At 37.7% G+C, this 12527-nt stretch overlaps 1 protein-coding gene across 1 annotated transcript; it reads left to right on the top strand.

Annotated features, from left to right (window-relative positions):
• The first annotated feature begins 210 nt into the window (after positions 1-210).
• Positions 211-12161, top strand: LOC140935203 (protein ERGIC-53-like). The gene is made up of 14 exons (XM_073384742.1): positions 211-400; positions 505-561; positions 2745-2842; positions 3981-4088; positions 4241-4302; positions 4920-5019; positions 5345-5468; positions 6516-6577; positions 6971-7059; positions 7942-7987; positions 9331-9401; positions 10038-10217; positions 10779-10917; positions 11268-12161. Exons 1-14 carry the CDS (start codon positions 229-231, stop codon positions 11427-11429), a joined length of 1470 nt encoding a protein of 489 aa, XP_073240843.1. The 5' UTR covers positions 211-228; the 3' UTR covers positions 11430-12161.
• Positions 12162-12527: the final 366 nt, after the last annotated feature.

Below are 12527 nucleotides of genomic sequence, written 5' to 3'. Positions count from 1 at the left end.
TCCAGTTGGTGTGGCGCTCGCAGGCTACGCTTTTTACCCTTCAACTTCGTCCGAGAAGGAGGTTAGCCAAGGTTCTTCTAAAGGACCTTCTGCCTGCGTGGCAGAGAATATTTGAGCGCCAAAAAAGTCAAAACGGCAGACAACCAATCAGCAAATGACAAATACTCGTAAAGACCGCTGAATTACCCAGAGAACCTTGCGTGCCAAATTTCTAAGCCAATCTTCAAAATGGCTTCCGTAGAATTGTTGCACATTATAACAACTTTAATGTGTTTAGTTCCTTTTTCTTTGTCCACAGAAGCCGGTGAACGTCATGTTAAATTTCAATATAAACATAGTTTTAAAGGACCGCATCTAGTTAATAAAGAAGGAAACATTCCTTTTTGGACTCATGGTGGAAGTAAGTGGTCTCTTTTTTGTTGGTAATTTTTTTGTCTACACGTGTACAGCTGTACATGGTCGCCTTGGCGTTTTTCATGTGATCTTACTTTAAACTCCTTTTAGGTGCCATACCTAGTGATGATCAAATTAGACTGACTCCTTCAATGACGAATAAAAAAGGTTAGTTTAAAAGAACAATTTATATTTTATGAACAATCTATCGAATTTAAAACTGATCAACTGCTATAATTACATTGTTGGTCAAAAATTGAAGCTTGAATTACTACATACAAAATTTGTCACATATGCTATTACCACAGCTGCTTTCGAGTTTTTTTCTGTAGGGTTAGCGTACCGTGTCTGGTTTGATTTCATGTTTTTATTATGTCTATTGTGCCATTAAAACATTTCTATTGGTATAAACAAAGGTAGACCATGGCTTCCTCTCATTGTTAAACGAAAATAAAATATATTAAATATTTTTATGTCTAGGACAAATGTTAAAAGTAGAAGCTTAAACAAAATGTTGAATTTAAGGAATAGTGAAATCAAAATACAATGAGGTTTCATTTTTGTGGCTCTTTTTTATCCTTTGATTCAATTTTTTCCCTTTGCTCTAAAATCACTATCATATTTCAGTATACCTGAATTTCAAGGGTCTCCTCGAGTCGGAAATTCAGGCTAATTTCGTTAAACTGAAATGCAAGGGGAAGAATATAAAGCCAAATGAGCCACAATATAATACATTGAACTGCATTAGTGTCCATAAACAGGTCAGAGTGCAAAGAAACTACTGTCCGATAGCCTCGGGCTAGAGGAATTTGCTATCTGGCTAGTGATATTTGTTCTTAGCTTGCCCGATGGGCAAGTGAAGTTTTTTGAGAATTCTAATTACAGAACGAAGGACTGTGTATTCAAACCTGCTCATCAAAAAGCTTTTACGGCTAGTTTTACAGTGATGTTTGGGCTAGTACATGCTACATTGTAGCTACAGCTAGCCCAAATGGCAAGCTGCAAAACGGACTTGATCTAATAGAATTTGATCTAATAGAATTTGATCTAGGTGTAATGATAGACGACGACAATTGTTCCAATTGCATCCTTTGTAATTCTTAATCTTTTTAAATCAATTATTTCATTAGTTGATAGTTAGTAGGTTTTTTAACTATATCATATTGTTAGGTAACTATAATTGCATCCTTTGTAATTCTTAATCCTTTGTAATTCTTAATCTTGTTAAATCAATTATTTCATTAGTAGATAGTTAGTAGGATTTTAACTATATTATATTGTTAGGTAACTATATTATTTTGTTAGGTGTCCCCAATTAGTAGAGGGGTTCTTAACCCCATCGGCTAGACATTTCCAAGACACATTAATAAAGTTTATGTATGTATGTATGTACTTTCTTTGCACCCTGCAGGTAGTCTGTATTAATGTAGGTCACTAATATTATCGCTATTCCCAGGCTTGAAAATTGGCTGTATGATGGTATTCCACTCTAGCTCAACTTCCATTTAACAATTTAGATGTCAAATATGATATGATATTACAAATGAATAATTGTGAAAGTACACCCAATTATTGGAAGATGTACATGTCCAGTACCTTATATACTCCCACCCTACCTATGATAAAGCCGCTGGCACCACCAGGCTTAATGCTGTTGTGATAAGAGATCAGAAGTCACTGAAACATTTGCTATTCCATTTATTACTACCAGTGTGTTTGCAAATTTGACTTGAGTTCAAATTCACAGGAATACTAATGATAAAAAACCTGTGATGGTTTTGGTTGCCTGCATTCATGTTTTCTTAGGTGGGTTAGTAATAAATTTGACTGCCCCTTGGTTAGCTCAGTTAGGAGAGCATCAGTCTGCTGAGCGGAAGGTCATGGGTTCAAACCCCGGCCAGACCAACACTCAGGGTCTTTAAATAACTAAGAAGAAAGTGCTGCCTTTGTAATGACATCTGCAAATGGTTATACATTCTAGTCTACTCATATAAGGACGAAAAACTGCAGGTCCTGTCTCATAACATTACTTATCTGGTCCTTGTGGATGTAAAAGAACCCACACAACTGTTTGAAAAGAGTAGGGGATATAGACCCTGGTGGTGTGGCCAACCTTTTCTGGGGTGGGTGGGTTATCTGTAAGGAGAGATCTTAATATAGGGATAACCTCCTGAACGTCCTTCAAAAACAGTGTATGTACGTAAATTCATCTCAGGTAGATATAATAACATATGACACTATCACACACTGTCAGTTATTTTCATATGATATGTGAATGTGTGTGACAATTAAGGGGACCATTATGTATTTACCCAACATTTATTTTAAACCTTTTTTTCCATTTTGGATAGGTTATGTTTGGACAAAAAATAGCTTTCCGCATGAATGGTGGGAGATAGAAGTTGCTATCAAAGTTACTGGCATAGGAAGATTAGGTGGAGATGGAGTGGTAAGAAAATCACTGCACATAATTATCATGTTTTGATGATTGCTGATCTTCTTCTGCTGATGGCATAGAGAAGCTTTAACCCTGTAAGCCCTAAGAGTGATCAGCATCAAACTTCTCCTTGTAATATCAATGCTTTGCTAAACAGAGTGGTCATGAGAATCACATACATGATCACTCAAGATGAATTTGCTTGATATTTTATTAACTTCTTCCCGCTACTTCTGTAGGAAATGAATAGGGGCAACAAATGAGAATTCATATTTTGATCTTAGGGTTCAAAGGGTTAAGAAATATTAAAACATAGGGGTGTCACTGAGGGCTGTGGATTGGGACTTTTCCTGGCTACTATAAGCTTGACCCCTGGCTTCTTTGCAAGAAACAAAGGGAAAATCGAACTACAAGGACTTTCTAACTGTTCAATTCCCTGCCTACTAATTGCATATGTACCCAGCAACTTGAAATCTTAGTGTTAGTCCTGATAGCACCATGGTCATTTGTGATCAGACCACTTGGGTAACAAATTTAAGTTTGTACAATGTGGACAAAGTTTGTAGTAACAGCAAAAAGGTACTAATAACCATCAGCTATTTAAGTGCTACTTGTAATGCCACATCCCACATTCCTGTGAACAAAGGCACTGACTCGGGGCTTGAGTTGACCAAAGACAGCTGTGATTTGTATGAAAAAAATGAGCTTTAGTAGCCTGGAACATTGTTTTACTGTCACTTGAATCTGCCCTCTTGTCCAACTGGTGTTCCATTCACTCTTGCTGAAACCCCTCTCCTTCTCTCTTCCTTAATACAAGTACTATGGACCTTTCACTTGTCCCTTTTCATGGAAACGTATCATAAATTATTTTAAGTATTTCATATGAAACAATTATTTTATTAGTACCATCAACTATGTCTTAAAGGTCACCCTTAAAAGATGAACACCTCCTCAAACAAACACATTTAAGTGGTCCCTACTGTTTTTTGATTATATTATTTGACTCTCCTTAGGGTGGGACACCACTCTGAGACAAACAGTTATGGCCTTTTCCAATGGTGTCTGTCTCAAATTTCCCTTGCTCTTTGCAGTTATGTCCTTTAAATTTAATGCATTCATTGGATGTTCTTTTGGATTATTATTTTTTCAGGCCATGTGGTACACAGAAACAGCTGGAATTGAAGGTCCTGCATTTGGAAATGTAAACACTTGGAAGGGTCTTGGTATTTTTTGCGACTCATTTGATAATGATCAACAGGTATGGTGAAATTTGGGTGGCAGCCAGCTCTTTTATATTAAACTATCCCTTATTTGTGGATTAATAATAGATAGATATTAAGTTTGTCTTTTTTTGCATTTTTGTTGTGTTGTTGATATTGTAACAATAAAAATAATATTATTATTTTCCAGGGAAACAACCCTTTCATTTCTGTAATGATGAATGATGGAACTAAAATCTATGACCACAATAAGTATGTTCAAAGTAATAAGTTGTTATTAACTTTTTTTCTCATTGCTCGTAGTTGCTGTCAACAGTTTTATTACTAATTATGCTTAAACTGAAAAGTCACCAAGAAATCTAAATTTGTTTTTGCAAAATCGTAAGAAACAAATGGTGCATTGTTTAAGGTATGCTAAAGAGGTTTCATTTGACTGGTAATGCCGAATGATTTTGTCTAGAGCAAAAAAGTCTCACCAGTCTACATGTATGAGACAGTGGTAGGGTTTACTGAGCAGACCTCACATTCCTGCTCCCATATATTCTCTGTTTCCAACAGTACAATGTCCTGTGAAATATAAATAAACGAGAAATGCCTGTCTGGTAGGTCCTTGCAAGGCTCAGGGGAATGAACTAACAGTAGTAAATAAAGGGGAGTGGCACAAAAAATCGAAAAGAAAAGTTTTTTGGTTTTTCTGGAGGGAAAGATTTGGTAATATTGGGATAGATTCTTTGCATTGGAAACCCTGTGATCTTTCTATGCCTTTTGGCATATCTGAATGTTTTAGTATATGCATCAATATGAATGTTAGCTGAGAATTAACACATTACTTTAACATTGATATAGTACAAAATTTTCTTGTGTTTTAGGGATGGACAAGATCTTCAGCTTGGTGGCTGTTTAAGAGATTTCCGTAATCGTCCCAATCCAGTCAGACTGAAAATTCGCTATTATGAAAAAGTTCTAACAGTTAGTGTCAGGTTGTTTATGTTGTGGTAAAATTTAATCATACCTATCATACTTAACCATATCCAAGAACAAGGAAAATATAATTCAGACCAGGGAAAATATTATTAAACAATAACGTTACATAAAAATAATTGTAGCTGACATATGTACTGGTTGTCACAGGTTGGATACTGAGGAATTGGCTGTTATTTAGTTTAAAAATTTAAACAATTTAATTAATTAATGCTGTCTCTCATCAGACTCCAAAACCACACCAGTCACTGCTTAAGCAATGATGTGAATCTTGCTGACCAAGGCTGTGGTTTTTTTTATCTCTTTTGTTTAGCTATGGGTGCATATGGGTATGAGTACCAAGCCTGAAGACTTTGAGCTCTGTGCACGACTTGAGAACATCAATCTGGCAAAAGGAGGTTATTTTGGTTTATCCGCAGCCACAGGAGGATTAGCAGGTCACTAAACTTGACATCCAAGTCTTTTGGGATATTTTAATGTGACTTTTTTCAGAGAGGAAAATGCATTTGAGAGTGATCTCTTAATCAGGGTTCTTCAGAAAATTTAGTAGATTGGATTGAAAGGCACATTGTGCTTTTCAAGCGGTGCAATGTGGACATACCGCATTTCCTTGAATAGGCACTAATAAGCTCTAATAAGTGCCCTCCCCCAAATAAGCACTTACTCTCTAGGCCTTAATATCAAACAAGTGCCCTCCCTCTAACAAGTGCCCCTCTCACCTCCCCATCACCCTCTTAAAGAGTAGGGATACAAGAGGAATGTGACGATCTGCAAATCATTGATTCGCGAGGATGATTAAGCACCCTCCCTCCAATAAGCTCCCCTCGCTATACCCAAAATTTTAAATGGGTGCCTGGGCACTTATACAAGGAAATACGGTAAGTAATGGGAGTGGGTTGTGCTCCCACTTTGGGAGTCTGGGGACTTCCTGACTTCCCCAGTAAAATTTTTATGTTGGGGGCTCTTAAAAGTGCATTCCATTATCAAACAAAAGTGCTGATGCAGGACTCAAAAAAAGTCCAATCCATAGAAAGTAGAAAGTAGATTTCTAGATTTTTCATTCAGGGCAAGTAATGTTTAAACTTTACTTGCTAATTGCCCAATGGGTAAGGGTCCAGGCAAGTCATCTTCTAACAAAATCGTTAACTATAAAGACAAGCAAGAATTGGCCCCAGGCAAGAATAATGTGAGAGCTGCTTACCCAAAGGACAGGCTTGAATTCAAGTTTCTTTAAGCTAGTAGCTGGGGCTTCTGTGTTGACTTTAAAGCTGCAATTCCTGGTTGCAGGAGCTTCCCGGGAAATTCTGCTCAATACCCTGTTCTTTCTGCCTTCTCTTTTTACTTAAGAATCGAATATACAAGTGGATATACTACTTTTGGAGAATACTGAATCAGCAGTAACCTAATTAATGTACAGTAGTGGGTGGTAATTGCCCCTTGTCAAGTTTTTCAATTTTTAAATGTGTTGTATTAATTGTTTGCAGATGACCATGATGTAGTGTCTTTTATAACCCACTCACTTACTCCACCAAAGAAGGAGGGAGAGGTAATCACTGTTGTATTTATAATGTCTCAGTGATAGACAGGTCTACAGGTAGGTACATGTAGGTAGGTAGGTAGGTAGGTAGGTAAGGAGTTGCTATAGGTAGGTATGTAGGGTAGGTACCGGTAGGTGGAAACAGAGGTTTTGTAGGGAGGGAGGAAGGGAGGTACCGGTAGGTAGGTATGTAGGTAGGTAGGTAAGGCATCGCTAGGTTGGTACTTGAGGTAGGTAGGTAAGGAGTAATCTGTTGTCAGGTAGGTACACAGAGTCATTATTTAGTGAAGTTAGTACATAACACTAATAAAATAACACTAATAAAGTCTAACACTAATAAACTTCCTGCCTTGATTTTAAGTTGCATCTGAATTAAATACCTGCCTTTTTTCTTTTTTCCAGGGTGAAACCGGTATGAGTGAAGAAGAGCAGAAGAAGCTTACTCAGCAATATGAGGAATATCAAAAAAAATTAGAGCAACAGAGAGAAGAGTAAGTAAACATCTAGAGGTCTATTATCAATGCTGCATTCTGATTGGTTGAGCTACTACTAGGCTATATGTTATAGCCCACTAGTAGCGAAAAGCACCAGCTTTGAAAACCAATACAATGGCGCCTGAATCACGTTGTGCTAGTTAAAGTTGCTTTCTCTCGATATTTTTGACCAACTAGTTGGATTTTACTAAAACAATATTATTATTCCTCTCGCCCTCATGGCCTCTGAGTCAATAGCCCATTTGGCCTTCGGCCCTATGGACTATTGACTCACAGCCCAAGTGTTTTATGTCTCTGAGGAGTGTTCGAACATAGTGCTTTTGCATGACTTCATAGCTTTTTGTTTGGATTCATCATTTCCCGCTCAGTTGAGCATTAGTTAGAAGAGAATGTGTTTTACCTTTATGTTTTTTGGCGACCTAGGGGTTGTCATGGGACATGTCATACTGAGTTGTGCCATGGCTTTCTCATATTATACTAGCACCAGATGGGTCAAAAGCCTTAAATTCAGTGATTCTGGGTCATGTCTAATACTGGCAAGGTGTGGCTTTGTTGCAGTAAAGCACAAAGAAACAATGGCAAAACTGTCAATTTTCACTGTCCCTTGGGAAGAAATAACGTCATGCATGATTCAAAATGATGACTCTCATTTGTAGCACTATTTTGTTTATCTCAAAGGAAGAATGTCAATGAGAAAGAATGGACTCTCAAGGTGTTAAGGGAACAATTAGTAAAAAGAAAGATATTCATTTTGATCATTTGCATCTGACCTTGTCCTTCAATTCATCAACATACTCAGCAAATTTTTCTGTTTCCTTAAATATATGTCTTAATCGTTTCGATTTTTGAGTCTTAAATCATTGTTAAATGTTGTTACAGGTACAAAACTGCCCATCCTGATAGAGTAAAGGCACCAGAAACACAGGTAATTTAACAACAAACTTAAAGCAAATATTAAAAAAATTTCATCTTTTTAAAATGCCTAATACTAATATGCCAATGAATGGGACAAAAAGATTACGTGGAGCAAAATAGAGCTTTAATTTGAAGACAAATTCCAGCATAACATGGACAGAATTATTAAAGTTGTACCTTTTTTAATTTGCATCGAGGCTTCAAAAAATCCACTTTTCCATACAGTTTCTGGTCATTCGAAAAGCGGAAAGTGCTATCCGCTGAACCAGATAAATCACTTTTAAGCAAATAATGCACCGTCCACCTCAGCAAAATTTGTGTGCAATTTTTGGGCGACAATCCAGTTTCATTTCCTTGTACTTATCCATTGGCGAGTAATTTTACAAAAATTTTAGTGACAAATATATTTGCAGAAAAACTCACCTGCAAGTTTTGTGCGGAGAATAAATATACTGTTGTAAGGCATATTTTTGTGCGTGACTCAGTGCACTATCCTGTGATCCTGTAAAGTTACTTAAGTTTGTGAAAGTAAGGAAGTACCATAGCTTACTGTCGTCACCTTTGCGACGCAATTTTGATTTGATATGCATTACTAAGAAGTTAGCAACGTCTTTTATATGAGAGATTGCAAGAATGATATATTAAACATTTTTATAGGCTGTGCATTTGACTCGGGCGGTTTTGTATTGCATTACACTGTGGAACAATCTTGCTGTTACTTCCTCTGATGATCATTTTGAGGTTGAGCGGGAAACTGTGGGCACTGTCCATTTAGCCCAAAATTCCGGAAATTTCGGTAAGAAATCAAATGGAACGGACCATTTGGGTTTGGTCTGACTGGAATATTTACGACCACCTTTGAAGGTGGTTACACTTTGACGGGCCCGGTCATGTCGGTTGGAAAAAATGAATGTCCCTTTTCATTGGACAAAATTGTTGTCCTCAGCACTGCTCTTTTGTATCCTGCTTACAAGAGCAATAACTAAACATGCGGTGGCTTGGGTCGGGTCTGTGCAATCGGAATGTACTGTTCCATTGGGCACGTGGAATTTCCGAAATTTCTAACCGGAATTTTTGTGAATGGAAAGCGCCCAGGGTCAAAGTTTGGACCCCTTTGAAATAGTCCAAGGGTGCAGTTCAATACAATTTGCCACTTTACAAGCCAGAAAGAAACTGGGATTGTAAACTAGGGACAGGGAAAAAATTGGCCAATAGCTGACTGGCGTGCTCTTAGTAACCATCCCAGAAACAACTGCGTGCTCTAGTGTCCTCTTTTTAAAGTGGCGAATAAGGCTCGTTCCTTTTAGCTAGGGAGAGAAGGAATGACATTCACAGTGTATGCTCTTGTTTTAGTATGAAAATGTTTATGAACGAGACGTTCGTCTGGTTTATGAAGGACAGAATGCAATCCACCAAATGATAAGGTGAGATATTACAAATGAGCATGAAAACTTGGTAAGGTTAGATCCCAAAATATTGAGCATTAATGTGGATACTTCCACTAGCTATAGGGGAAAAATAAACAAACAACCAAACATCAAAGAGGGAATCAAAATGAGTCTGTAGCCGGTAAATTAGCGGCGTAATTGTTAACAAGAATTGATTTTACATCGCCATTGATCAACTTTGCTGAAAGCATTCTCCCACACGTAAAAAAAAAAGTCCGCGTGGGCTAGACTACCCCTGAGAGCCGGTGAAACAGAAAGCATCTTAACAGTGGATCTTTAGAAATTGTTAAAATCCTTTATGCCAATCTGGCATGAATGATTGATGGCTGATTGTGGAAAATTTGCTAATAATTGATAAACACCCGCACCAATCCATGCAACAGACAACATAATTATTTCCATGTAACTGGAACTTTCTGTATTTTTGCCGTTTAACTTCGTTTAGAAGCCAATTCACAGGTACATTTTAAATAAATGTATATATGTGTGATTTAACTATAATTTGGAGTTATACCAGTCCATGGTGAACTAAGAAAGTAGGGGGCGAACTTCTAGGGGGCTAATTCACTTGGAGGCAAACTCACTGATATTCCTGTCTTTACTTTGTTGCAGCAACCTTCATAACAAAGTTGGGGAGCTTACAACACAAATCAACACACTATACTCATTTGTCACCTCAGATCATAACAAGTTGAGCCACGTGGTAACACAAGATCAAACTATAAACAGACAGGAAGTGAACACACTAATAAACATGCAGAACCAACTAACTGCTAAATTACACGAGATTAGGTAAGTACAAATTTCAAATTCATCAGTGGTGACGTAGCGGCAACGCCCGAACAAGGTCACTTAAAAAAGTAAAAAGCGCTGAAACCAAAAGCACTTCTCAATCAGAACTTATATTGGCAGAGCGTGACAGAAGTGTTGTCCAATAGCCTAGGGATACCCAAAATTTGGTTTTATTTTCATAGAGCATTTAATTTTGGTAAAACTGCCCCTTTTAATGGTTCGTGGAAAAAATGTCCGCAAGAAGCTTGAATAATGGCCATTCCTCTGAATTTTGTGCTGTTTAACATGAAGCTCGACCTCCGAAAACATCAACAGCGGAGTCCATTCCATTGAGAGATGTTGCGGAAGCACCAATCACTGTCATCAACGGTCATTCAATAATTTTCAGGGCTAAGCTCGTTAAACGGTTGTCAATATAACGTGCGTATACTCCCTTTAGCCTGCTCCGCTGCGGAACCAACATCAGAAGCAGGAGGCACCTGTGCAGAGGCTTTTTCAAAATGGGAACCTTTACCGTTGTCACAATTTAATACTGAAATTTGTCCATTTTATATTTGACAGTAATTCTATAAATCAAGGAGGGAATATTGAGAGGAGAGATGTCGGAGATGCTGCTGGTGTAAACTCGAAGCTTAGTGATGTGCAGACTGCGATTGAATCACTGACTCACTCAGTAAACCACATGTCAACTCAGCAACTAGTAAGTTCTTACGAGGTGAAGTCAGCGGACAAAACTCCCGCTTCTCTTGCCTAAGCCTCGCACGGATAATACGACCATCTTCCATTGAGCAAGAAAGAAATCATTCCTTATATCTACTTAGAACTTCAACTCACACTGTTTTTTTGTCCGAGCATTGAATTTCCTGGAAAGACACGTTCTCCCTCGATTGCTATCACACTTTTGAAGTCCCACCTTATTAATTATGTACATGCCATCCGTGGTAGCTTCTGCATAGTTGCTTGTGATGCAGTTCTCTATCGCATTAAATTTTCATAGTGTGCAAATCTCACCCGTGTACTGATTTTTCCTTTTTGTTCTTTCCCTTTCAGATGGGAGGCCAGGAAAAGAAAGATTGCCCCCCTCCTCCTCCAATGCCGCAATGTATAGGTCCTGGTTACTTTGTTGTTTTAATTGTATCTCAAGTTATTATGCTTGTTGGCTACATCGCCTACCAGAATCAAAAAGAGGCTGCAGCCAAGAAATTCTTTTAGGATTCTATCTTCAAGTGACCTCCCACAAACTGGTCTGGATTCCGGGCCTCGCACAGAGTGGTTGTCCCATAATTCTAGGCGTGCATGCACCAAAGGTTGCACTTTTAAGAAGATGTGGCGACAAAAATTGTAAAGGATTTACCAAAAAATGTGTCACAACAAATATTTGCACTTTTAATATTGAACTTGAAGGGACTGTGTCACGTGGCTCGGCTGTGGCTAATTTTCTTTACAATACCTAGTACTTACGCGTCCTTATTCCGGCCCAACGGATCTTGAGAAATTACTTGTATTATGGCAAAATCAGAGCTCTGTGTCAAACAAATATGCCTCCCTAGCATTTTTTCAAACGTTACAATTTTTGAAAATCTGCAAGGCTGGCACTGAAGTTTTCAAAACAACAAGTGCAATCCATTTCGATTTAATTCAAGTCTGCATTCGTGCCTCCGGCCTTTTGTATTTGCTCCGTTATTTATACCTATTTTTAACGTTTTATGTCGGTGGTCCCCCTGACCTATGTTTCATTTTATTTGGTGGCGGTTCCCACTCTTTGAATTTAAATTAATTTCGTGGTACAGCTCCTGGCACAGCTCCTTTGAGTTGTGAGAATCGTATGGAATGACGTGAAATTTTTATTGCTGGGGAAATGTTGGACAGCGTTTTTCCTTAAGTAAAGCGCTGGTTTGTTTTGAACGCTTAGTAATCTAGGTGTCCTGAATAATGTTTCACGCTAATGGGTATGTTAAAACAACAACAACAACAACAATAACGAACAAACAAAAGCCCGAAAGCTTGTAAATCGAATCTTATAATTGGATGCAACATTTTGCAAAATTAAATTTTTATAAATCAAACGATTGCAGTTGGTAGTTGTCTCTTGAGTCTTGAAGCATACTAGCATTTTTAATTTTTCTTTTTCCAAATTTTGTGTCATTTGTGATAAATTAGGGTTTTATTTTATTGCTTAGAATCCATTGCATATTTATCAAAATTAAATTATTAAGTCTCCCATTTAGCAAAGCTTCAGTCCAACAACTTCTTGTCCAAGGGAATCAAATGTTTTAATGTTCTATATTGGCGTGCCTGATTGGGGTGTTT

Source organism: Porites lutea, chromosome 4 (genome assembly GCF_958299795.1).
Source record: "Porites lutea chromosome 4, jaPorLute2.1, whole genome shotgun sequence".
In the NCBI taxonomy this organism is placed as follows: Eukaryota; Metazoa; Cnidaria; class Anthozoa; order Scleractinia; family Poritidae; genus Porites; species Porites lutea.
This window is presented reverse-complemented; position numbering and strand designations above follow the sequence as displayed.

Excerpts from the sequence above, each read along its gene's own strand:
- LOC140935203 (XM_073384742.1), top strand. The coding sequence starts at position 229 with ATGGCTTCCGTAGAATTGTTGCACATTATAACAACTTTAATGTGTTTA. Across the intron at positions 6,578-6,970 it reads CACCAAAGAAGGAGGGAGAG|GGTGAAACCGGTATGAGTGA; the intron begins GTAATCACTGTT and ends TCTTTTTTCCAG. Across the intron at positions 7,988-9,330 it reads TAAAGGCACCAGAAACACAG|TATGAAAATGTTTATGAACG; the intron begins GTAATTTAACAA and ends CTCTTGTTTTAG.